Raw genomic sequence first — 27,230 nt, 5'->3', positions numbered from 1 at the left:
AGTTTCCCAGGCTAGCTTTGAACTAGTGATCTAATTAAGCCTCTTGACTATTGGGATTACAGGCCTTCACCAGGCCCAGCTAGAAGATAGGGTTCTAATTCCAAGTCTACCTCTTGGCAAGCTGGCCTTCCCCTAGGCCTCAATTTCCTCCTCTGAAAAGTGGGTATGTTGGATCAATGTGTGTAGGCCCAACTCTGGATCACCCTAGCTTCCTGGGCAAGTGACTTTACTCCTGAGGACTTTGTGTGGCAGTAATTCTCAGCTAAGTACAGGATGTCTGGGATGTACCATAGTTCCAGAGCCTCAGTGAGATCCTAATATACATACAGGGCTGGGAGAAGGGGACATGAGCAAGGCCCACTTAGGGTGCCAAGGGTGAGCACTGGCCAAACCAGATGAAGGTGGAGGCCTCTGAACCCTCACAGATCTCCTCTCCTCCCTGCCAGCACCTGGTCCCAGGAACTCAACCCCTCCTCTGTAGCTTCACTTTCTGCTGTCCCCCTAAACTGTAGCCAGTGGCCCAGACCATCCTGTTTCACCCACTCCTCTGCACACTGCCCTCTTGCTTATCCAAAGTCACCCTGGCTCACCCTGAACATCAACCCCTCTGTGAAGCCTAGCCTGCTTGCGCCCACAAGTTTGTATTTTTAGACCCTAACATCTCTGCTCAACAGGTGAGACTGGAGGTGCTGGCCTGGGATGTGGACCCCTGCTCTCATGCTGCCTCCAGGAGCCCTTAGAACCAACCCCACATATCCCTGACCTCACGCCTGGCAGGCCTGTGAAGGTAGGGTGTGGCTCACCTGGCGGAAGACGATGGAGGTATCGGTGCAGTATCGTTGCATCTCTTCCCCACCCTGCAACACGACAACTGAGCCAGCCTGTACAGCTCCATTCTTCCTCAGCCTCTCACACAGGCGCTGCCTATTCAGGGCGAATAGTGCCAGCGGCACCTTCAGGGTCTCATTCCCCAGGGAGAAGGAAGGGCTGCAGAGACATGAGCATAGGCCAGTTAGTGCCTCCCCGCATGTGTCCATTACCTGTAGTCTGGGCCAGCAGAGGGACTCTGGTCAACTTGTGGTAAGCCGGCCTACACTTAACCAGTTGGGACCCAGAGATAACCCTTCACTGAGCCAATCTAGGCTACAGAGGCTACTCCATCATACTCTCTGACCTTCTGCTCCTGAGCGCCTGGCTTACCTGGGGATGAGGGGTGACTACCTGCTCAGGTGGCAGGCAGGCAAGGCTTATGTGGGAAAGCCCCTACAGGGGACACAGCACTCATGTGCCACCCTCCAGGGCCTGCCATCTGCTTTGGATTTTCAAGAACAGGTGGGAAAGATGAACTCTGACCCAGACAGCGTGGCCAGCACCATGCACTCGCCACTCCCCTTCACATCCGTTCCCAGCCTTACAGTCTGCATTAGTAGTTCCCATGCTCAACCATGCCCAAGCCCTTAGTATACACAAACATGCAGCCCCACAACACCACGCCCCTGTGACCAGCAACTGCAGAGTGCAGACTTCAAGGATAGCAAGGCTGGTGTTCTGGAAAGTCCACTGGAACTGGGAAGGGCCAGGTCTGGCTTCACTGGGAGATGTGCCTCCCTAGGTTTCTAAGATAGCTCATGTCCAGGTCCACAGATTGTGCACAGCCTCCCCAACCCATACCCATTCACAGGTTGCTTCTGCAACAACTTCCTCCCCCACTAGGGTACCTCCAACATCAAGACATATAATAACCTGACCCTAAAAAAAGGAAAACTATTTCCTCAGCCCTCTCAGCAATCCATTTCTTTCTCCACTTTGCTGTTAATACTCTAAAGAAAAACCAAGCTTCTCCAGTTTATCCCGAGGTCTACACACGGCTCCCCTAAGGAAACACAGTACGTCTGGCCACAATGACCCTGTGCTCCTAAATCTGCACTGGATCCTGATCTAGTCCTCACTAGGCCTTTCTGTAGCCATGACGCTGGTACACAATACTGCTGAACTCCACCTGATACGGTTCCTCCATCCTCTCTGTTTTCCCCATCATTTCCAAGCCAACCTTGTACTGGAACCCACTGGGCATAGCTGAGTGCATTCAATGCTTCAGCTTTAAGTACCATCTATTGCCACAGGCCAATGATGTCCCTCTATATGACATGCAGAGGCCCCTGGCCCTCTGACAATTAGCATGACAAAGACCTGAGCCTTGCATCCTCCTGCCACTAGAGGGAGCTGTACTCTGATGGTGCTCAAGCCATCCCTGCCTTCTCATCCCATCTCTGGTCCATCGCCCTCACATACCTATCAGGGGAGTAGCCCAAGTGGTCCAGATTCAGCTCCAGCTCCATCTCAACAACTTTAATAAACTCTTCACTGCTTTCTTGGTCTGGGCTTCCCACCTTTTAGCAGCCTCCTCCTCTGTGCAAAGCACAGACTTAATTTGTGGCTATCTCTCCAAGTAACAAGTGACATGGTGAGATAAAGACAGAGCTGGTATCAATGTCCCGTAATGATACCCAGGAAGGAAGACAGGCAGACCAAGCAAAGCAGCTGGAAGTCAGACAAGAGTGGGTATGCAACAGGGAGGTATGAAACCTCCAGTCAGGGGCAGTGCAAAGGTGAAGAGGAGCAGGCAGGCTTAAGGCAGAGCTACTGCAGCAGAGTAGGCTCTGAGGACCATGATGAACAAGGACTGCAGAGGAACCATGATGAGGCCTCAGTGACCCTCACACCTTACACAGACCTCCTATATACCTTGGCCCCAATGTCACCTTGTAAGCATTCCCAGACTCACTTCTGCCCAACCACTACCACCATTCACCCACATAGCACTACACCAGCCTTCCTGATTGCCCTTCAGATCCAGCCCACCCATAGTGCCTTGGACCTATAGACTGTGAGTTTGTAGGTCCATCGGCCTGCACCCAGCCTCCAGATTCCAGGCTGAGCGTGGTGAGAGGTGGGGGAGGGGAACATGAGCATAGAGCTCCCTCGACTCCTTCCATAAAACTAAATGGCCTGTGCCAGTCTCTCAAAGCAGACCCACAACGTTCTCTCCTTCAGGTTCTTTTTACATTCCTGCAGCTCTGTAAAACCATTGTAGAGCTCCACCAGGGCCCTAACTGAAACAGGCCCTCTAGGAGCTAGAACTAGATCTGTCTAAGTTACTGCGTCCCATGCCTAGCACAATGCCTGACACACAGCAAGTTCTGTTGGGGGCCACACACCAGCTGTGCAGACTGGAAGGTGCCACATCAGCTCCATTCACCAGCTGGGAGGCAGGAAGGGTAGGGGAGTGGGGAATGCCTTCACATACTGGTGGTCCGGGTACGCACTCCCCAGCTCCATTCACCAGCTGGGAGGAGGAAGGGTAGGGGAGTGGGGAATGCCTTCACATACTGGTGGTCTAGTACTCCTACCTCCCAGCACCTGCCCTTCCTTCCTCTCAGGGGAGTGAGCAGGAGGTTCGGTGGGCACAAGTAGCCAGGGCCTCCACAAAGCTGGGGTTGATATCTACTGTTCTCAGCCGCCAGGGTGAAAGAGCAGGAGTATCCTAGCAACAGCTTATAAGCATGGCTCCCAGCTGGCCTGGCTGACAGGAACTGAAAGTGCACCCTCCAGCACCCACACTCAGTGAACCCCTACCCACTTCCTACCCACTCGGTTAACACCCACGGAAGGGAGTCAGCACAGCACAGGAGAGGACTCCTGCAATGCATGGGCTCAGACCAAGTCACCCCACCCACAGTACCACTGGCTGAAAATGCTGGGCTGAGCTTCCTGGCCTCCCACAGCTCCCCTCTATGTGACCTACCGTCCTAAGCCTAACAAGTGACAGCTGTCCCTGGCATGTGATCATCCCATCTAGAAGGTTCTTGAGCTCTTGTCCAAAACTGTCACAACAGTCTAAAGAATCTTTGAACACCCAGACTTGGGGCATTATATGAGACTTGCCTGTCTCATATAAGGGACTTGAGCATCTAAGCATGTTGATATTTGAGGGGGCTTCTCAGACAAGCCCCTGGGATACTCACTTACCCCTCCACAGGGCTCAGTCACACCACCACCTACCTTCTCTGAGTTAAAGAAAGCCAGTTCAGCCTGAGCCACCAGGCAAGGCCATGTGCTCCAGTTACTAAGTACTCCAGGACACTCTCAGCATCAAAGATTACAGAGATACAAAACCCTCAGAGGGATAGTCAGGGCCAGAGCAAAGAGTGACTTCTCTCTGTAAATTCATCTAATATAGTACCAATAAAACACCCTCAGCTCATTTCTTTTGTGGTTATGGGAATTGAACCCAGCATCTGGCACATCCTAGGCAAGTACCCTACCCCTGAGCTATATCCCCAGGCATCCCCCTTTTTAACATTTTATTTTGAGACAGACTAGCCTTGAACTTGCTCTGTCAGCCAGAAAGTTCTTGAACATGCAATTCTCCTGCTCAGACTCCTGTGGCCTCCTCTAGGCCTGGCTGTCCAACTGGTTTCTGGTGAAGGATTTGTTTGTTGATTGGCTGGTTGGTTGTTAATTGACCCTTGGAATTTTAAATCCACAAGCATGTCATTCCTGAGTCTCGAAACAAACAAAGTACAATCCACTACCTGCAGCCAGGGCATAGATATGTATGAGAGAACAAAGTGGCTAGTGAACCAGCTTAGGGCTAAAAGCATGCACAGGATGGACCCTCCCAGGCCAACCACCAACACCCAGGAGGCAGCCTAGGGCCAACAGCAAACTGATTAATAATAAAGCCAGACCCCCAGAAAGCATGCAATGCCACAGCTCCTGCAACCCACCCTTGTCCTAAACTCCCTGTGCCGATGGACTTGGGGTTTCTATTACTATGATAAAGACCATGACCAAAAGCAAGTTCAGAGGAAAGGGTTTAATTTGGCTTACACTTCCACACCACTGCACTGTTCATCACCTAGGAAATCAGGACAGGAATACAAACAGGTCAGGAACCTGGAGGCAGGAGCTGATGCATAGGCCATAGAGGGGTGCTGCTTACTGGCTTGTTCTCCATGGCCTGCTCAGCCGCTTTCTTATAGCACCCAGGAAACCAGACCAGGGTGGAACCATCCAAAGTGAGCTGGGTCCTCTCTCATCAATCATCAATCAAGAAAATGTACAACAGGCTTGCCTACAAAATAATCTGGTGGGGTCATCTTCTCTAGTGAGGTTCCCTCTTCCAAAACGACCCTAGCTTGTGTCAAGCTGACCTAAAATTAGCCAGCACAAACACCCTCTCCTTTGCCCTCAATGGCCACCTATAGGTTTCTGATCAAAGACCCATGGGCAGACCAAGGGCCGTGCATGAACTATTAATACCTTATCTTCTTGATGAGAAATAATGTCTTTGTTTTCTCTAACTTATAATTCAAGTTTACATTTGATTCACTATTGAAGCAAGCAACTATCCTGAGTATGGGCCACACCCAGGCCTCAGCCTCCCACAGAGCTCACCAGCTTTCATGGCAAAGCATTGCTGGAACACTTTCTCATACGTCAAGACTTCAACACCCAGGTGCCTGTTAGACCTGCTCCAGGCTCCTGTTATCTAATTAATGTGTCAATAAAAGTGCATGTGACCACATCACAGATTCACTTAACATCTTGATGGCTGCATTTCCGTGTAATCTGTTTTCCTTGTGATTCCTTACTTATTTAACGCATTTTAAAACATTATGCCCAGCTGGGTATAGCGGCATCCTAACACTTGGGAGGTTGAGGCAGGAGGATTGAAACTCAGAGGCCAGCCTGGGCTACACAATTGCAATCCTTTGCATATCCTGAGCTAATAAATAAATGGTGTTAAAGGAGGATGTTGCTTTGGTCTGTTGCTAAGATGCATGAAGAGGCTTAGTCTCTAGTGTAACATTAGTTGTGGACCTTTAAAAGGTCTGGGGTTTTCTGGGAGATGATTAGGAATTAATGCTGTCTCAAGGGAATGAGTTAGGTCTCACGAGGACTGTTACAGATACTGAGGCACAAGCTGAGGTCAGCTGGCCATCTTGCCACAGAACCTCTCTTTTATGCACAAGCTACATGTCCCTTTCATATGTATTCCTCCCATGTAATGTCATCCCCAAGTTTTAACATCAAGTGAGGTTCTCACCAGATGCTGTTGGCTAACATAGCTTCCAGAACTGTGAGCCAAAATAAAATTATTTTCTTTATAAGGTACCAGTCTTGGGTATTTAGGTACAACATCAGAAAACAGACCAAAATGAGCATATAGGCTTCACCAATACTCACAAGCTCCATGGCACAGACTATAACAAGATCCCTGTGCTACCATGTGAAGCCACATGGATAAGCTCCCAGAGAAAGAGGCCAGCCAAGAATGGCCAGGCACTGAGATGTTCAGCAGCCACTGGCTACCTAACTACAGGAACATATCCCTGACTGGAGGGGCTTTGGGCAGGGGACAAATGCCACATAGCCACTTCCCTCTCTGCTGAGAAGGACTTGAGAGCAAGCACACACACCTAGGGACAAAGACAGGACTGAGTAGAGAGGACCAAGTCTGAGTAGAGGGAAGAACCGGAGAGGCCAAAGGGCACCTGGGCCGGCCTGGCTTCCACACTCACCTGTTTTCCGGAGCAAGCATGAGGACTTTGCTCAGAAGCACAAGATTCACGTGAGGATGCGACAGCCTTTGACTCTGACAACATTTTGTGTCTGGAATGCTTATTCCAGCAGGCCGGTAGCTCATCAGGCACACCCGGGGCAGCTCCTGTGATCTCCTTAGTGGTGTGCAGTGGCTTCTGGAGTGCCACCGCTCAGATGAAGAATGAGAAACCATTCTTCATCCTACTCTTTGGAATTCTGTCCCCCTTCCTCTCCACAACTCCTCTCCTTTGGCCACTGCTGGCTCCCAAGAATACAGAACAGGATTTTGAAATAATTTATATGGTAAATATCTCTTTTCACTTGAATGGCACCATTTCACATCAGGTTGGTGGCCTCAGGGATACAAACCAAATAGCTCCCTGGGCTCCAGGGCTGCCAGGAAAGAAATGACAGAAATCAAGCCCTCAGCTATTTGTGATGGGAAGATGTGAAGATATGTGCTACTAACACAAGCTGAGGTTCTCTGGGAATTTGAGCAGAAGCCCTTCAATGGGAGGCCTGTTTATAGGATGAGGAGCCATCTGGGCTGGACCTGCAAATCTGTGAACAGTCTTTTTAATCATGTTAGAAGATAAGAGCATCCCAGGACCAGTCAGCTGAGCAAGATCTAGGACAAGGAGAACAGAGGGCAATGAATGCAGACAGGTCCAGGTATAGTCTAGAGCCTTCAGCCTCTGTACATAAAAAACTCAACGCATGGCTCCCACCAGTACATATAATTAGGAGATTCTCTCATTGTGAGTTTGTGATGCTACTTAGGGCTTCTACTGCTCCCCAATTCATTCAGGGTACACTTGAGATTCTCATGAGCCTCCTGTTCCCAGATTTTACTAGGACTCTGTAGGAAACCAACTCAGATTCTTTGGAAGCCCACAGCTATGAGTTGAGGCTCATTATACCATACACTCTTAGCTGGGCATGGTGATATAAGCCTGTAATCCCATTACTCTGAAGACTTATGCAGAAGGATCATGAGTTCAAAACCTACATAGGGCAAGTCCCTATCTGGAAAAAAAATAAGCTGGGAATATAGTTTAGTTACGGTAGAACACTTGGCTTGCTTGGCACAAGTCCTGGGTTACAACCTAGGCACTTCCCAAATGGGGGAGACAATTGACATGCTGATCTGTCACATGACTGCAGCAGCAGGGAGCCAAGCTTTCTATTGAACATCCTCCAATCTTGTCCCCTTACGGCATTATAGGACTCACCTCAGGCTCAACTTTTCTGAGATGGCTCTTCCTAAGGAGGCCCTGGCCAACTGTGGAAAACCTCCACATCTGTCGGTTTTCTTAATAAATACACCTCCCCAAGACTTGTGTCACTTTTCAATTACCTTGAATGATGACCTGATCCCAGAGAATCATTTGGCTACAAGAGGCTTCCTTTGAGGATATGACTAGTTCCTATCCCAGACCAGGAATCTTCCAGAAAGAAGCAAGCCTTGAGCCAGCCTGGAATCTCAAACCCAAACACAGCTGCTGGAACTGCCTGTGACCACCTCACCAGCCCAGATGGACAGATGATACCCCACAGACAGACAGATACCTGCCCACACTTATTGCTCACTGTGCTTCTTAACGGAGGGTCAAAGGCTAGGTTCACAGTTCTGGTCCTGGAGACCTACCAGGACTTTGTCTCCACAGTTCTCCACCCTAAGTGTGTCTCAGTGTTTAAAGTTCATCCCAAAGATCACCTAGCACAAAGATCCCACACTCCTAGAGCACATGCCTCTTGCTGGCACAGACCAAGATCAGCGTTAGATGATGACAGAGTTGGATGACAGAATCCCACCTGTCCATCAGCTTTAAAGACCCACTGTTGTTCCTAGAAAACTGTCTGCAGCCACTAAATGATTGCTATGTTCAATGCTCTCCCAACCGTGAAAGCCAACTAAGATGGCACTGTTTCCACTGCCCTCGTTTTATACAGAGAGATGCATTTGCTCCACTAGTTTTTCCATACTTGTCTCAGTTCCTAACTCAGCCGGTGGAGAACTACCCTCTTCTACCTCTACCCTTCCTAACACCGATCACCACCAGGTCCACAACCTCTCCCTTAAGAAGCCAAGTGGTGCTGACACGCACCTTTAATCACAGCACTTGGTAAGCAATTTGGTGGATCTCCACATTCGAGGCCAGCCTGGTCTACAAAGTGAGTTCTGGGACAGCCAGGGCTACACAAAGAAACCCTGTCTCAAAACAAAACAACACAAAACAGATCCCAAGCAGAGTGTAGTCCTATTACGCCTGTAATGTCAGCACTCTGAAAGGCAAAAGAGGATTCAGAGTTCCAGGCCAGCCTGCGGCTACATAGTGAGACCCTGCCTGAAATTTTTAAAAAGCAGATTCCAGATGACAATCCTTCTTGCTCCCCCAGGGCAAAGTCTGGAGAGGTCAGTGAGCACCACACCTACTAGCTCAGGGATGCACCCTACTCTCTGTCTTTATCTCTTAACCTTTGATCAACTGTCCTTCCACAACACTGAATAGAGCCCATCTGTCCAAACGTCCTCCCAGCAGGACCACTGACCCTTTAATCATACAGAATTATGGCAAGCCTAAACCCAGCAACTCACTGGGCTGGCGAGGCCCTGCATGAAGCCTGCATTTGGAGCCAGAGAGGAGACAACTGACGCGCAGAAAATCAGGCAGTATAGAGTTGCTCAGAAGATAGTTAAGGGAAGGTGTCTTCGAGGAGCTGACATTTGGGCCAGGAAGGAATCAGGAAAGTGAGTAACGGATATTCCACGGCCACCCCAAATACTACTCACACTTTCCCTCACTTTTCGAAAAGCGCCTGGGAACCCGGTGCCCAGGCCAGGCTGGCCACCTCATCGGAGGGGCGTGGCAGTGAACAGATTTGTGAAGTTCCCACTTCGGCCTCACACGGTGAGACCGCCACACCGTGGGCTCCAGGGCAGCCCCCTCTCCCCCAGGGCTAGTGGGCAGCTGCGAGCGTGCAAGGGCTCTGCAGGTATCACTAGTCCCGCCCGGCTCTCGGTTCCAGTGCTCCCGAGAAGAAGCGCGCGGCTCGCGGTCACACAGCAACTCGAGTCAGAGCTCGGGGGCTGTCACCCACTGTTCAACTAGGAACACCGAGGCAGGCCACCTCTACGCGGGCCGCAGGCAGGACAGGGGACAAGCTCAGCACTCACCGAACGGTGGAAGCCATGTTCACTCGGCGCTAGCGTCACGTGGAGTGCAGCGTCAGCTGAACCTACCAGCCTCAGAGGCGGGTGGGCGGGGCCGGGGCGGGGTCTTAAATGGGCGGGGTGACTTCGGTCCCTCCCACTCCGGCTCTGTACTGCACACCCTTAAGTGGAGGAGCCCTGCAGCGGATTAGACTACTCAGGTTCCAGCAAGGAGCTAGAAGGAACTTGAACATTAACCCAGAAGGCTTTCCCTCTTGGGAAAAAGTGTCCTGAGACAAGAGATCAATTGATTCTAGGTTAGCTCCTGACCTTTTGTGTATGTAGCAGCCCACCCGCGGTAAGAATATACAGGTATGAGGAAACCATGAAAAGGAGGGCCAAGGATGACAGAGAGCTGGGACAACTGGAGTAATAGAAGCCTCCAGCGTTCAGGAAAGGGAGTCTGGGGAGAAAGTCTCTAGCTGAGAGATAAGCAAGACCTTTAGGGCCTTGTATATAAATTGAGGAGGTTAATCTGATAGGATCTAGTCCAAACCTCTTCAAGTGCAGAATAGAGGAGCTGAAGAAAGAAAAGCAGGGGCGGGGGGGGGGGGAGGGGGGTTTGAAGGGAGGAGGAGAGGATGAGGTGGGGAATAGCAGAGCTTCGCCCTGGTAATAGGGGAGAGTCCAACAGAGAAAAAAGCATGAGAAAGCAAATGTTGTCCTCTCTACTCTCAGTACTTACAGGTACTGGTTCAAATGCTTTGCAGATGTTAGCACTGCTGCTCACAAAAAGGGGTCTCACAAAAGCCCCATGAGGTAAATGCTCTCTTAGCACCATCTTACAGAGGAAGAGACCCAGAAGGGTAAGTTACATGCCTGAGCTCACACGGGTTCACAGGTTCTTGAGAACTTGGAAACACACACACACACACACACACACACACACACACAGTGCATTAGCTCCATCTTCAGCTAAAGAGTCTCGACTCCCTAATAAGGGACACTTTTTAAAAATAGCAGAGGAGGAGCACAGAGCTATTCATGTCAGTTTGTAGTAGGAAAACCTGCCCCCAGCTAATCACAGCCCCACTTCTTCTGACATAAAATATGTCAAAATTAAGCCAACTGCCAGCTTAATGCTTATTAATGTGTAAAAAAAAGTAATTATCCTAAATATTTACAAAAGAGAGGGAGAGAACACCCAGTTATTGAACGGAGCACTCTTTCTGTAGTTGTAACAGGGAAGCACTGCCCACGGCTCCTGCCCACCCAGGCCCATCTGCACAGTGGGCCTTGAGGCAGGGTCTGCTCTGACAGTGGTTTTTTTTTTTTTTTATGTCAGACACCCGCTGCCTCTCCCCATCCCTCCCCATCAGAGGCTCCAGCAAGACAGCCCCTCCCCAACTCTTGCTCAAGACCCTTTCCAGCAACAAGCCTGACCACATCCCTCACAGCTCTCTATCAGACTCCATCATGGCTCCTGCCACTTATCACAATTCCCCATCAAAGGCTGAGGCAGAGGCTCCTCCCCTGCTCCTGCCCATCAGAGGCTCTGGCAGGGACTCCAGGAGAAGCTGCTCAGGGTGTGGGAGAACTTTTTTTTTTTTTTTTGACTTACTCATGCAGGGCAGACCCAGACACCGCTGGGAGCCAGGAGGCAATTGGGGAAAGATTGATTTTAGAGAGCCAGCGTGGGAGTGTGTAAATCAGCTGAGGAAGTGAGCCAGGCAGTTCGCTCATGCCTCACACTGTGCCTCACCTCTAAGGTCACAGGTCCTCCGAGACAAGGTCTGGCCTCGTGATGGACTACAGGTGGCTGAGCGGTACCTGCTGCCTAGTTTCCAAAGCAATATTACTCTTCAGAAATACCCTGCCCTAGCTACCCCCACAGAAGATCCATCCTAGCCAAGGTCCTCCATTCTCCCTGTGGCACTGTGTTAAACCACCTTGCCCTGCCCTACCCACCCACCCCAACTGCCTAAGCCACCACTCCCCTATAGCTGGACATTGGTGACCACTGGGTCTCTGACTCATATTGACTCATGTCAACATGGGGTATGTGTGGCCAGGTAGGGGACAGGAGGATATATTCCATCCTCATTTCTCCCAGGTGGGACAGGAAGGTATGTGACAGACAGGACATGATATATTAGTTACTTTACCTGCTGCTGTGGTCCCAAACCTGACAGAAGCAACTTAAAAGAGGAACAGTTAATGGGGCTCATGTTTCTGGAGGCTATGATGGTTCTCTTGAGCTGTCAACTTGACACACTCAGAATCACTTAGAGAGTCTCAGGGAGGGACTTTGAGTTATGCCTCACAGGAAGGGATTATCTGAATTATGTTTATTGATGTGGGAAAGCCCAGCCCACTGTAGGTGACTCCATTCCCTAGGCAGGTGGTCCTGACCTATATGAGATAGAGAACTGAGCACAGGCAGTCAAGCAAGTGAGCATGTGTGCATTCATGCCTCTCTGCCCTTGACTGCCCTTGATGTCGCTAGCTGTGTGACGTTCCTGCCTTGACTTCCCCAAAGCTGTGGATTGTAACCTAGAATCATTATCAGAAATAAGCCTCTTTCCCCACTAAGTTGGTTTCTGCCAGAGTACTCATCACAGCATCATAAATAAAACTAGAACAAGGGGCCAGAGTCTGTCATAGCAGGGATTGCATGGCTCCTAGGATGGCTCCATCTACAGCAGGAGGAGCACGGGGCTGCAGCTCCTAACATATTAGTGGATCAGGAAGCAGAGAGCTCAGGCCAGAACCAGAAATAGGTATCACCTTCAAACATCCCCTCCATCCCCCCAGAGACCTGCTTCTGTGAACTAGGCCACAGTCCACAGGTTCAGCCATCTCCCAAACCAGCACCATTATCTGGAGACCAAGTGGCCAGAACATTTCTCCTTTAAGCCACAGCACATACTTAGGTGGCTGCCCTGTCATGGTACTAGCATTTCAAAGGTCAATGTGGCCTGCAATGTTCTCCAGGACCACACCATCAGCCCCAAGAAGGCCCTCCATTACATCCCCATTCTCTTGCCCTCCTTCCCTAGCCCAGTCCATCTGGGCATCCATCTTCCTGCAGAAAAGAAGCAGGGAGCAGCCGAGGGGCCTTCCCTGGGAAGCCCCCGTCACTGCGTCAGATGAAGTGGTCCCTGCTGGGTGCTTTGCCAGGGTCTACGAGGCAATTCTAGATGAGAAATGGAACAGTAGCTTCAGAAAAGCAAATCATTCCGGCAGCCCCTTCAACACTTCGAAGAAACAAGCTCTTTTCGTGTGTGTGAAAATGGGGAATATATTGTTTTTTCGGTGTTTGGAAGACTGTTTTCTTGTCTTGAAATCACAAGCTGCTTTCTTCCAGTGAGACTTATAAATACATCCAATTATCGACATTCAATATAGGAAATAAAGTTCTGAAATTGTTTTCCTCCCCATGTACAGAGCTGGCCGACCGGGTTGCACAGGTGATAATTACTTTTATTTCTTAAAGTGAACTGAATCAGTGTGGAGGCACGGGAGGTCCACTTTTTATTTCTTTCCCCTTTATTGCATTGCCCATGTTGTGCTGGGCTATTCGTTGGCGTAACTCCATTATCCTATTTTAAGATCTCAATAAAGACTAATGTAATTCCTAATTTCAGAAGTTAAGACTGCTAAATTCTGGGGTAGGAAGGCTTCCTTCTGTATGAGGGATGCTGGAGAGAAACTCCTGAAGGATGTGCTATCTCTCTGCCCAGACCCAAGTTACTGATGTCTTTGTTGGACAGTAAGTGGGTCTCTGATGGTATTCAGAAGGTGTCCCATTCAAAAACTCCCGTTAAGGTAGCCAGTGGAAAAGCCCCTATATACTGTGCACTCAGCAGTCATTGATCCCTTTGTCTGTGCCAATATCAAGACTGGGTCATCTATGACACAGGTATGGTGAGGCACATCTGTAATCCCAGCACTCAGGAGGCTGAGGCAGGAGGATCACAAATTCAAGGCTAACCTGGCCTATTGTCCTAGTCAGTGTTCTGTTGCTATGAAGAGACATCACGGCCAAGGCAACTCATAAAAGAAAGCATTCAGTGGGGGCCTGCTTAACAGAGGCTTGCTCCATTAGCATCACGGCAGGGAGTGTGGTGGCCCACAGGCAGACATGGTGCTGAAGAAGTTGCTGAAAGTTGTATATCCTAGGAAGAGAGAGAAAGAGACTTTTTGAAACCCCAAAACCCACACCCAGTGATACACTTCCTCCAACAAGGCCACGCCTCCTAATCCTTCTAATCCTTTTCAAGAGTTCCTCTCTCTGATGACTAAACACTCACATATGTGAGCTTATGGGACCATTGTTACTCAAACCACCGCAGCTACAGAGCCAGACTCTGCAACAACAGTGGTGATGAATGGTGATGAAGATGGAGAGGTGTACCTGTGTCTCCTCCGGCTCCTGCTGGAGTTGCTGCTCAGTTAACACCATCTACTCATCCTCAGGGCTTGTCTCTCCTTCCTGTGACGCCTGTCTTTAAGGACCTATTCTGCTACATAACTTCTCTCTTCCATGATCTTTTTCTGCCATGGCATCTCCTTTCTGTGACCTTCCCCTTCCATGGCCTCTGCTTTCCATGACCTCTCCCTCCCGTGACCATTTCCTTCCATGACCTCTCCTTCCAATGGCCACTCTTTTTTCCTTTCATGACCTCTTCCTTCCATGTCCTCTTTTTTTATGACCTCTACTTCCATAATCTCTGCCTTCCATGATCTCTGCCTTTTCTCACCTTTCCCTTCCATGACCCCTCCCTTCAATGGCCCATCTCTTCTGTGGCTTTCCTGTATGACCACCAAGGCCCCCTGGCTGCCTGCCCACATAGTTATATCTCTGCTTATCTCAAGGCCTCACATTAGTCAGACTTTTCAGCAGCAAACAGACATTCAATTTGCTCCTCCACTCAGGAGAAGGATGCATCGGTAGGGGTGGGGGCACATCACAGCATTGAAGAAAGGCAGGCTTAAGAAACAGATTGGGAGGGCTGGAGAGATGGCTTAGCTGTTAAAGGCTAGGCTCACAACCAAAAATATAAGAAATAGAATGGAAGGGGTTGGAGAGATGGCTCAGTAATACTTGGGGTTTAAGAACTAGGACTACATTCAGATCCCTAGTACCCAGACAAAAGCTGGCACATCTGTAACTCCAGCACTGAGTGGGAAGGTCGAGGGTGGTAGAGTCATTGTCTGGCCTGCCTAATGGAATTGATGAGCCCAGGGTTCATTCAGAGAGACGGTGTTTCCAAAGATAAGTAGAGAGTGATAGGGGAGGCTGCCCAATATTGACCTCTGGCCTTTATACATATTACACACAATACACTCATGCACACACACACACACACACACACACACACACACACACACAAATGAAAGGAAGGAAGGAAGGAAGGAAGGAAGGAAGGAAGGAAGGAAGGGAGGGAGGAAGGGAGGAAGGGAGGAAGGGAGGAAGGGAGGAAGGGAGGAAGGGAGGAAGGGAGGAAGGGAGGAAGGGAGGAAGGGAGGAAGGGAGGAAGGGAGGAAGGGAGGAAGGAAGGAAGGAAGGAAGGAAGGAAGGAAGGAAGGGCAATCAACCAGACAGGACCCCAGGAAGGACAATAACCAAGTGTGTCCTTAGGCCATACTCTTGGGACCGCAGCAGCTGTTAATGCTGTCAAGACAGTTGCCACCACCTCTGCCCCTGGATACAACATTGCACTAACACTGCATCTGGACTTCACTCTCTTTCTGGCCACAGTTCCTAGAGGGGCTTGCAAATACCTTGCCTGTCTTCTCCCATTTAGCCTCTGGTGAAGGAAGTACATGGCATCTGTTTGTTAGCTTTCTTATTGCTGTGACCAAACATACAGAAAAAAATTTGAGGAGAAAAAAAAATGTCTCATGGTTTTAAAGGGTTCAGTCCTTAGTCGCTTGACTCTATGTGCTTGGGCAGAACATATTAGCAGCAGAATGTGGCTATGTTCTTCAGCTCATGATGGATGTGAAACACAGAGAAAAAATAAGAGACCACTGGCTACACCTTTAATCCCAGCACTCAGGAGGCAGAGGCAGTCAGTTTTTCAGTTTGAGGAAAGGCTGGTCTATAGAGTGAGTCCCAGGACAGCCAGGGCTACACAGAAAAACCCTGTCTCTAAACAAACAACAACAAAAAGAGGAAGAGGAGGAGAGGAGGAAGAAGAGGAGGAGGAGGAAGAGGAGGAGGAAGAGGAAGAGGAGAAAGAGGGAGTAGAAGTGGGGAGGAGGAGGAGGAGAAGGAGGAGGAGGAAGATAAAGAGGAGGAAGAAGAGGAGGAGGAAAAGGCTGGAGACACAATACCCAAAAGGGTCCACCCTAACTACCTACATCCCCAGCCAGGCCCTCTGAATCCTTGTGTCTAAATGCCTTCCCATACAGTGCTTCCAGCTGGGGACTCTTAGCATATGAAAGCCTGTTGGGGACATTTCAAATTTGAACTATTACAGCACTTCACTGTGTTCTAGTCTCCAAATAAGAAAATGTTGGCAAAGCTCAACAGCACAGTGATGGATCAGTTTGGTGTACAAGCATCCCTCCATATAAAATATTGAAGAGCTTGTCCCCATAATCTTACACTAAATACTGCAGTTGCAGAGTCCCAAACTCAGTCATTTTCATTTCAGCTAAGTACGAGAGTCTTGATTCAGTTTGGTATGATTTTTAATTTCAGTTTATGTGTGGCGATACATGCATGTTTTTTGATTGGCTCTGAAGTTCTGTGGCTCTGCCTCCATGTAACCGCTAGACAAAGATTCCCCAGTCACGAGTGTCCACTTGAGACTGTGGTGAGAGAGAAGTGTGTGGACTACAAAGTCAACAGGCTTGTCCTGAGTCCAAGTAGGGAACATCTGGTCTTCGTGTTCCCCTTTTGAAGCCAAGTGGTCTTTGCTTCCTATGAAGGGAACATCCCAGGGTAAGACAAAGTTTTGAACACCTGGGCTCTAGGGGGATAGTTTAAAACGATACAAATGAGGCATTTTTCTTAGTGTGACATTAAATATTATGAAAGAACATGAACAGTAAAGAGGACCATTGTAGTAGGGTTTCTAGAGAAACAGAACTGATAGAATGAATATATATATATATATATATATATATATATATATATATATATGGCATTTATTTGGTACATATAGGGTATATATATTTATGTATAATAAATATATTAATATGTAAATAAATATATACATGTATATTTCATATGTAAACATATATTTAATGTAAATATATTTATTTATAATGATATATTATTTATAAATATATAATATATTTTTGGATATATATCCCATATATATTATATATTTATTGACTTATATATAATATTAGTATATAATATATAAATATATTTATTAAATACATTATATGTATTTAATTGTGTTATTTATATATTACATAATATATAAATATATATGGGATATATATGGGGTCATTATTAGATTTATTATAGACTTTGGCCCAGCTAGTCCAACAATGGCTTATAAAATTCAAGAATCCAGCAATTGTTCAGTCTACAAGGCTGGCTATCTCAGCTGGTCTTCAGTGTATGTCAGAATTCCTATGAAGTAGGTTTCAGTGCCTGTGAAGTAAGAGTAAGGGCAAACGAGCAAAAAGCAATACTTCCTTCTTCCTTTATATAGGCTGCCACCAGAAAGAGGTGTGACCCAGATTTTAGATGGATTGTCCCACCTCAAAAGGCCTAGATTTCAGGTAGGTTTTCCTACTTCAAATAATTAAACAAAGAAAAAAATTTTCTCACAGTTGTACCCAGTCTCATGGGTTTTAGTTAATTCTAGATGCAGCCAGGTTGACACCAGAAATAGCTATCACAAACACGAATGTAAAAACCTGTATCCCTGGCTTCACCATTTACTCACCGTGTAATGTTACGAAAGGACCCAACTTCTCTGAGTCTCTATTTTCTCATAGGCAAAATGAAAATGGTAGGCTCCAGCTCAGAGGATCAATGAGATTATATTGGCTGGTCCCAGAAGATCCTCCAGTTCAATCCCTGGTCTATGATGAGGTCATCATTATGTAAATGGTCATTTGAGAAGTAGGGGGACAGCAAGAAGGAAATAGCACCATATCCTCAAGGTTGGGAGCTCTACTTTCATTTCTGTTGTGTGATATAAGTTGCCCCGATAAAGGCAACTTCACCAAGAAAGGGGTTTATTTCAGCTCATGATTTCAGGTTACAGTCCACCATTGTGTGGGGGGACAGTAGGCTGTGAGAGGCAGCTGGATGCCTGGTCGAACATAAGCCTCGAACCTTGGACCCTAATGGGATGTTAGGTGTTCGGCCTTGCTCTTGGGCCCCTGATTCCTTTCACTTAACTTCAGCCCTCCACAGCCCCTCCCACAGAGAGGTCTATGGCCATCAGTCACATAGGAACAGTGCCCCAGGCTCTCCCACATGTAGATGAGGTATTTCCAAGCTCTCAGACCAAGCCAATAGGGGTTATCTGCTGTTAGACCCTAACCCACCCCCAAAACTGTATATAAGAACCCTATTGGAGAGAAGTAAAGGTGTGGGAGAATCATCCCTTTGAAAGACAAACACTCAGCCTTTATATTTTACTATGCCTTAAACAGCACAACAGTTGGGCAACTGCCTAACCTCCATGCTGTTAGACTCTGCCTCCCACAGATAACTTCTAGTTATTACCTACTACTTTCTATATCTCATCATGGTTGCTCTTGACCCAATTAAGCAGTCTTCTGGGCTGTGTTCTCTCGGCCCCTTTACATGGTGGCTCTGGTTCTCCCTTCTGTATGTTCTTACCCTTCCATGGCAGCTATCTTTTCTCCTCTCCTGCACACACTCCTAAGGCATGATGACAACCTCCTCCCTTGTGGTCTCAAGCCCAGAAAAACCTAAAACCCCTGTCTATGTCTCTCCTCCCCAACTATTGGCTGCTGGCATCTTTAATTACCAATCAAAATTAACTGGGGCCAGGTTCCCAGAAGCTATGTGCAGACCCTCTCATGCAAACAGTTTTGGGGTGCAAAGATGAAATCTAATCAGCATTAGAATACAAACAGCTACATGACAAGAACTTACAACATCCAGTCAGGTCACATCTACAGTCAAGAACAGAGAGGAATGAATGCATATGATGGCTTGCTTGTGTTCAGCATAATTTCTCCACTCTGACACACTTTGGGACCCCTTGCCTAGGGAATGGTGCCACCCACAGTGGGCTGAGTCCACAGCAACTAACTTAATAAAAATAATTCCACAGAGTCCAGCTTTAGTCTCAAGGCAGCTAGTTCCCCCGCCTGTCTGTCCATCCTCGGAGTCATGGAGAGAGCCAGTCTGATCCAGAAGGCCAAGCCGGCCGAACAGGCTGAACGCTATGAGGACATGGCAGCTTTTATGAAGGGTGCCGTGGAAAAGGGTGAGGAGCTCTCCTGTGAGGAGAGGAACCTGCTCTCCGTGGCCTACAAGAACGTGGTGGGCGGCCAAAGAGCGGCCTGGAGGGTCCTGTCCAGCATTGAGCAGAAGAGTAACGAGGAGGGGTCTGAAGAGAAGGGCCCCGAGGTGAAAGAGTACCGGGAGAAGGTAGAGACCGAGCTCAGGGGTGTGTGCAACACCGTGCTGGGCCTGCTGGACTCCCACCTCATCAAAGGGGCTGGAGAGACAGAGAGCCGTGTCTTCTACCTGAAGATGAAGGGTGAGTACTACCGCTACCTAGCCGAGGTGGCCACTGGTGATGACAAGAAGCGCATCATCGACTCTGCCCGGTCAGCCTACCAGGAGGCCATGGACATCAGCAAGAAGGAGATGCCGCCCACCAATCCCATATGCCTGGGCCTGGGCCTGGCCCTGAACTTTTCCGTCTTCCACTACGAGATAGCCAACAGCCCCGAGGAGGCCATCTCACTGGCCAAGACCACCTTCGAAGAGGCCATAGCCGATCTGCACACCCTCAGTGAGGACTCCTACAAGGACAGCACCCTCATCATGCAGCTACTGAGAGACAACCTGACGCTGTGGACAGCCGACAATGCTGGGGAAGAGGGTGGAGAGGCTGCGGAGGAGCCCCAGAGCTGAAGCAGCCTACAACCTCCCTGGCCCGCCTTGCCCTCCAGTCCCCAGCCCGCAGAGAGGACTAAAACGGAGCGGGACTCTGCCCTTCCCAGACCCTAAATGTTCTGACACACTTTGGAAGGCTCCTTGGAAGGGGTGCAGCCAAGCTGAGGCCACCAGGGCTGGAGAATCTCACTCTTCCACTCTTCGTGTAGCTGTCTGGTGGGTGGTCCCACCCCTGCTCTCTGCATCCTCACTTCCTCCAACCACTCCTGAACCTGTCCTCTCCCTGGGCCTCCTGTTGCTTCTGGATCCTAGGAATTGAGGAGACTCCCCCACCCCCTGTGGCTGAGAACTGGACTGTGGCAAGGGCTGTGTGTGTGTGTGTGTGTGTGTGTGTGTGTGTGTGTGTGTAAGACTGTGTGTGTGTGTGTAAGACTGTGTGTGTGAGAGTGAATGAGAAGGAACACATGTTTGCTAGGTGTAACCATGTGTTACTCAATAAAGTTGCCCTGTGACAAAAAAAAAAAAAAAATCCACAGGCTAACCTGATTTAGATAGCCCTTCCCTGATACTCTTTTCTCAGGTAATTGTAGGTTGTATCAAGCCAATAATTAAAACTACCCATCACAGTGGGCAAGCCACCCTTCCAGTTCAGTCCACACACAAAGCAACCCTTGGTTGAAAGAGGCAAGTTTACCACCCTAAACCAAAGTGGCCAGTTCACAGTTCCAAGAGGATGCCAGTCTAGTCAGAGGTGCTGAAGGAATTCAGGGACAGTGAGGGGGTTCTTCTGCACCTCCCCTCTATCCCAGCCTGAAGCTTCAGCCTACAGGACCATGCTTCTATAAGCATGGTATTGTATGTGCGGAGTGTCTCCCAGGTGGCTTTATGTGATTTTAAAAGGGTTAAGGTCTTGGAATAGATTCCAAATTTTACATCATCATTTTTTTTTTTCTTGGCTATAGCCATGCCCTTCCATTGATTTCCTGGGTCCTCTCATCCCAAGATGGCATTTTTTTTTTTTTTTTTTTTTACCAGTTCTAGACTTTGGAAAACAGAGGGTAGGCAATTTGCTTTAAATAATGAAATGTTAGCAAAAGCAGAGGCCTTAGAAAGTGTGTGGTCTAGTCTCCTGCCATTTCTGAAAGCCCTGCCACATCAATCATGGACCAATGTCACAGCTAACCTGACAAAGGGTGATGCACATGGTTATCAGACACAAGATTGTGGGGCCGTGAAAGGGGTCTTGGGTTTTGGTAGAAGCACTGGCTGGAAGTAGCCCAGAGACCCTGCGAGGAACAGGCATTTATTCCGCCCGTGCTCCCAGAATCCAGACTCCTAACACGTGGCATAGACCTCCATTTAACCTACACCGGTCAGCCATGTAGGACAAAGCAGCCCCTCCCAGAGAGGTTTGCATCCATCCACAGGTAGAGGGCGTGACTACAGACTTCAGCCTCAAGAGATTTTCATATTAATGAATTACCTAAAGGCCAGAAGGCGTAGCTAATTAAGTGACCCTCCTCCCCCTTTCCCTTCCTATTTAAGTCAGCCCCCCCGCCCTTAAGTGGGGGATGTACATCCAGACCATCTACATTCACCACGAACAATAAAGGCATTTTGGAAACCCACGGACTCCTCATGTCTTTGAGGCCTGTCATCGTATTTTTCCGCGAAAGCCCTCTTCAAACAAACAGCAGCAGTCCAAGCCAAGTGAGTAACTAATTTCCCTAGGGGCGGTCGGGGCCTCTCTCTTCCCCCCTCAACTCTCTAACTCTCTCTCTCTCTCTCTCTCTCTCTCTCTCTCTCTCTCTCTCTCTCTCTCTCTTTCTCTCTCTCTCTCAACATGCAAGCCAGCCCTGTGCTGTGTTCCTCATCTCCGGTCTGCCCGGCATCCCAGCAATGTCTGAGAGACCTAAAGAAAAAGACAGGGGAAGATGTGGGGCCGTGTAAGGTGTCTTGGTTTTTGGTGTGGCACAGGCCTTGAACCCCGGCCCCAATGGGGTCCCGGCAGGTGTTTGGCCATGCCCCCAGAACCCAGTGTCCTGACACGGGGGTCTAAGACCTCCATTTGAACTGCGCCATTCAGTCTCATAGGCTATACAGCCCCTCCCAAAGAGGTGTCACCAGCACAGGTAGAGGGCATGACTACAGGCCTCAGCCCTGGGAGAGATTTCCATATTAATGAGTTACCTAAAGGCCATAGGGCATAGCCAATTACCTATTCCTTTTCCCAGGCTCTTCCCCTTCCCCCTCCCTATTTGACTCAGATCTGTCCTGAGGTTTTTTTGTTTTTTGTTTTTTTTTTTTTTTTGGGGGGGGGGAGTGCACATCCAGACCATCTACCATTCGTTATGTCAATAAAGATCTTGGAATCCTGGACTTTCTCGCGTCTATTGGGGTCTGCTGTCTTGCGGCCATTGTGGAGGACTTCCCCACATCCCACCCACTGGATCCTACACAAGATCAAGGGCATCTTAAGGTACTTATCCTCCAGTCAACCCCACAGCAGTCTCAGAGCCATAAATAACTCCTGTGGAGACCAGCTAAGTGGGCTCCAGATTAATGTGACATCTAGCCACTATATGGGGAAGGGGATCATTTTAAACTCATATGTGACCCAAATCAGAAAGAAGGGGCCCTAGAATAATGTTCCAGAGAGGTTCCTAGGGCAGATGATACAAAGGGCTATTTTGCAATGGAGCCAGTTGGGAAGGGGCAGGTCCCTGTAGCACTGGGGACAAAGTATATTCTTCACCTGACCTCAGCTCAGAACATAGTGTGGAAAAGGCTTCCAAGTCCCAAATCTGTTTGGACACCATGATTCATTGCTCACCTAGCTGGACTTAGAATCACCTTAGCTGGGTGACTCTGGGAGAGGGTTTCCATAGAGGATTAACTGGGGAGGGAAGATCCACCCTGAATGTGAGCAGCAGCATCTCATAGTCCTGGGTAGAATAAAAGGAGAAAGGAGAACAGCTAAGCTCTGGTGTACCATTTTTCTTTTCTCTGCTGCCTGGCTGCCATGATGTGAGCTACTCTGCTTCCCCAGGCCCACCCCTCCCTGAAGGACTGAGAACTCCGAGACAGTGAGCCAAATTAAGTAATTCCCCCTTTGGAGGTCAGCGGGATTGTAAAAGTAACTAACATGGGCACTTGATAGTTGTGCTGTATTGGATTCAGAAGGTGGCACCCCACATAGATCTCTGTGGGACTATGGGGGTCAGGCGATGGCCATACAGGAAGAGAACATTCCAGATGGTGTTTCCTGGGCAATACATTTGAAACACATCAGGATTCTGTGAGCTTCTAGGAAAAGCACTCCGGGGACTACCAGCGATACTTAGAAGGGTTTTAGAACTGAGTGAGCTCTGTGTTAGAGAGAGGAACATAAAAAGCCACAGACAGGCGTGGGGACTCCACCTACACAGATGAGGGGGTACAAACAAGACCTATGTGGCGTACACAGAGTAAGTACATTAGGCATTTTGTGTGCCGTGACCACAGTGCCTGGCAGAAAAACAAACAAACAAACAAAAAATAATAATAAGGGATACACGATTTCCTCTCCTGGTTTCAGATCATTTCAGTCCCTCATAGAAGGAAAGGTATGGTATGACCTGCTTGTGTGACAGAGACCATCAGGTTATGATAGACAAGGAAGCAGAGAGTGATACAGGAAATAGAGATAACAGACCTCTGGGGACCCTCCTCTCCCTACCTTACGACTGTTTCCTGATCCTCCCCAAAGAGCACCATCAACTAGTTGTAGGAAGCACAGCTTAGAGTAAACGTTAGAGAAAGCAGGATTGTCAATCACTCAGGCCTGTTTTCTTCAAAGTAACCTGGTCACCTGGGATGCCAGGGAAAGCAGTCAAACAAACTGGTGATCCTTTGCTATTCTATTAGGAGCCAGCCTCCACTTGGATCCCCTCCCAACCCCACAATATCCTGAGCATCATTTTGGCTCTAATCCTGGGATTTGCCTCTCTGTGGCTAGAACTCACCCCTATGAAAGAGGTCACATGGACTTTGCATCCTCCATTAATAGAATCTATTCGTATGCTTATTATATATTCTTCTAGTCTAGGTGTTATGAAATATAATGCATTGGTGGGTGGGGGTAAGGGGGTACCTGGTGGGCCCATGCTCACACCACAGGACAGACCAGGTATAGGGGCGGTTTATTTGGGGGAAGGGAGGGGAGTGAGGGCCTGGAGAAGGGGTAAAGGCAGACAGAAGGAGCAGAGCCATGGGGGCAGAGAAGTGGGAGCAGAGAACAGAAAGAAAGACAGAAAGAGAGGAAGAGAGGCCAGCCAGAACACGTGAGAACAGAGAGAAAGAGTGAGAGAGTGGCAAGCAATCCTCTTATAAGTTGCCAGACCACCTGCACCTGGCAGCACTTAGGTAACAAGAAAGAGTTTGTCTTATATTTCCCTGTCACATGCTATCACTGAGGGAACTTGAGGCTGGAACTGAAGCAGAGGCCGTGGAGAAATGCTGTCTCATGGCTTGCTCATCCTGCTTTTTTGTACAACCTACCTGCTCAGGAATGGCACTGTCCATGTTCTTAACCAAGAAATACCCCCACAGACTTGCCCATAGGCCAATGTGCTAGAGAAACCTCAACTGAGGTTCTGTCTTCCCAGGGGCTGGGGTGGGTGGGGTTTTACCCTACTCAGAATATAAGCTATTATATACCAATCCTCATTCAGCAAAATTAGCCGATACTTGAGAAGTTGCCACTGCCCAGCTCAGTTCAGACAGCAGTACAGTCTCAGAATCAGAAGCCAAGTTCATAGGCTGCAGGGCAAGCTAGCAATATTCTTACTTCCTTCTTTGTTCTTTCTGGACATTCAGGTCAAACAGCCTGTGGGAAAAATCACGATTTTATCCGGATCTCAAAGATCAATATTACACTCTCTATTTAGGGCTTGAGGGAGAATGGATTGAAGCTTGTCTGACAGTGGGAAGGCCAGAGGCGGGTGCCCCAGCACAGGAGGCTCTCCAAAGAGACATCTGATCATGGTGCCCAGCCCACAAATCCACCTGCAGAGCCAGCTGTCTACCTTAGCATCAGGCCTCTCCAAGCTTTCTCAGAGCCTCCCAGCACAGAGGGTGGTGAAGGTGGGCGGCCAAGTCTTTGTTCACAGGGACCTGGGGGAACTGACCTAAAATTTCTACCACATACCACCTATATTTGAAAGAGGGGGTAGCCAAAGCCAGGCCAAGAAGAGCTCACTTAATCTATGTGGATGTTTCTTGAACTCCACACTGCAGAAAACTTTCTGTCTCTTGTGTCCAGAGCAAACCTCATCCTTGCTATCACCAAGGACCACCTGCTGGTATCTGGGCTTTATTTTTTGCTGTGATCAAATGCCTGACAGAAATAACTTAAAAGGAGGGAAGTTATTTTAGCTCACAGTTTTACAGAGTTTAATCCACGATTGCTTGAACCAACATGGTTTGCCAGAAGAATATCATGATGACATCCATTGTGCATGTGTGCATGTGTGTGTGTGTGTGTGGTATGCAGGTGTATGTGTATGTTTGTATGTGTGCATGTGCATGCATGTATGTGTATATGTGGTGTGTGCAAGTATATATGTGTGTGGTGAGTGTATGTGTGGTATGTGCATGTATATGTGTGTGTTTGTGTGTGTGCATGTGTATACATGTATGTATGTGGTATGTGCATGTGTATGTGTGTGCATGAGTGTATGTGTGTGCATGCATATATGTGTGTGAGTGTGTATTTGCATGCACATGTGTGTGCATGTGTGTGGTGTGTATGTGTGCATGTATATCTGCATTTGTGTGCTCACACATGTGCATCTGCAAGTGTGTGTGCATATATATATGTGTAATTGTAGTGTGCATATATGTGTGCACACACATGTGCGTGTTTGTGTGTGTCCATGTATCTGTGTGCATGCATGAATGTGTGTGTACCTGTGCACACATGTGTTTGTGTGTATGTGTTGGAGGCTTCTCTACTCCAATACTACAAAAAGTAGAGACAGAAAAAGGTATAACCTTTAAAGGTATACCTCCAACTAGGATCTGCCTCCCAAAGTTTCAGCACCCCCAGCACCAAGTGTTTTTAGCACATGACACAGTGTAAGACAGTTCATATTCAAGTCACAAGGCTGCATGAAAAGTAGGGGACTTTTCTAAAACTATCCAAAGAGCAGAGCGCCATGCTCCTTCTGTGGCTGTTGTTGAGGAACGAGACCCTGCTGCCCACCCCCAGCAATCCTGACACACAGAGCTTGGGTTTCTCCTGTGCACCTGGACACTGTAGTTTATGACCACAATCTGGGTATGTTGTCTCGGCAGCTACCCAAGGAAACCATCCATACCTGTGCTCCGAGTCTATATGGACACAATTATGAGGAGATTCCTTCTCCAAAGGGGAAGTATGGGCAGGGGACATCAATTCCAAGTTCATTACTCCTTTTAGTTAATTCCTTATCTTCCTCTAGGAAGAAACCTAGAGGAAACCTCTTTACATCCAACATCCTCCAACACTTCTCCCGTGCCTTCCTAATACTCCAGATAAGAAGGCCAGACAGGTGGAGAAGGGTGGAGAGATGGCTCAGTGGTTAAGAGCACTTCTTGTTCTTGCAGAGGACCTGGGTTCAGTTCCCAGCATCTACATGATGGCTCACAACTGCCTGTACCTCCAGCTCCAGGAGTTACAGTTCTTCTGGCCTCCCAGGGCTCACACACGCACGCTGTGCACACATATACACCCAGGCTCATACATATAAAATAAAGTTCAAAAGAGAGAAGGCCCCCTATTTAGGACTATATGAGATGCGTACATCTGGGGCCCAGCTCCTGCTGTCTGGAGCTCACTAGACCTTGCTCCTATCACAAGATGGGTGCCAATTAGATGTTCACTAAGACTAGATATAGTGTCAGGACAGAGAGAAATCAACTAGAACAGCCACTCTGGATGAAGGGCATTTTGGGAATATCTGTTGAAGCCAAAGTGAGTGAAGGAGAAGAAAGGGAGGGAGGAGGGGAGAGAAGGAGAAGCTAAACCTCTGGCCTTGTGATTTCAATTCTCATTATCTCCAGTAAAGAAATGCCTCTCATGCAAGGAGCCCAAAAGTAACAGCTTGTGGTTGTGATGGAGGAAAATCAGAGGTCATGTGTGTCTCTAATAAGTGAACTCCTATCTATCACATGGGACATTGGTGAGACCTAGAGGTCTGTCCTAGCTCTCTGCAGGTGCCCGAATGGGAACTGGCTACACAGTGGTGATGACAGGCTCGAATGCAGCAAGTGTGTGCGCCAGGTCCTCGGAGAAAGAGACCGAGGATTCTTCACAGACGCGGGTTTACGTGCTTAAAGCACTTAAAAGCCTAGGAGAAAATCAACGGA

General features: G+C 48.4%; 2 protein-coding genes across 2 annotated transcripts in view; one reads left to right on the top strand and one right to left on the bottom strand.

The window, feature by feature from the left end:
• Positions 1-9,873, bottom strand: part of Pepd (peptidase D) — a 128,313-nt gene extending 118,440 nt beyond the window's left edge. The window contains exons 1-2 of the mRNA XM_034518070.2: positions 9,788-9,873; positions 804-987 (exon numbers count right to left, since the gene is read on the bottom strand). Of these exons, the coding sequence (XP_034373961.1) occupies positions 804-987; positions 9,788-9,804 (201 nt within the window). The 5' untranslated portion in view covers positions 9,805-9,873. The remainder of the gene's footprint in view (positions 1-803; positions 988-9,787) is intronic.
• Positions 9,874-19,050: 9,177 nt separating this feature from the next.
• Positions 19,051-21,253, top strand: LOC117719779 (14-3-3 protein sigma-like). Its single transcript, XM_034518083.2, has one exon. The coding sequence runs from the start codon at positions 19,107-19,109 to the stop codon at positions 19,857-19,859; it is 753 nt and encodes a 250-aa protein (XP_034373974.1). The 5' UTR covers positions 19,051-19,106; the 3' UTR covers positions 19,860-21,253.
• The last annotated feature ends 5,977 nt before the right edge of the window (positions 21,254-27,230 follow it).

This window comes from Arvicanthis niloticus, chromosome 1 (genome assembly GCF_011762505.2).
Source record: "Arvicanthis niloticus isolate mArvNil1 chromosome 1, mArvNil1.pat.X, whole genome shotgun sequence".
NCBI lineage: Eukaryota > Metazoa > Chordata > Mammalia > Rodentia > Muridae > Arvicanthis > Arvicanthis niloticus.
Note: the sequence above shows the minus strand (reverse complement) of the source record. Positions and strands in the feature narration are given on the sequence as shown.

Excerpts from the sequence above, each read along its gene's own strand:
- LOC117719779 (XM_034518083.2), top strand. The coding sequence starts at position 19,107 with ATGGAGAGAGCCAGTCTGATCCAGAAGGCCAAGCCGGCCGAACAGGCT.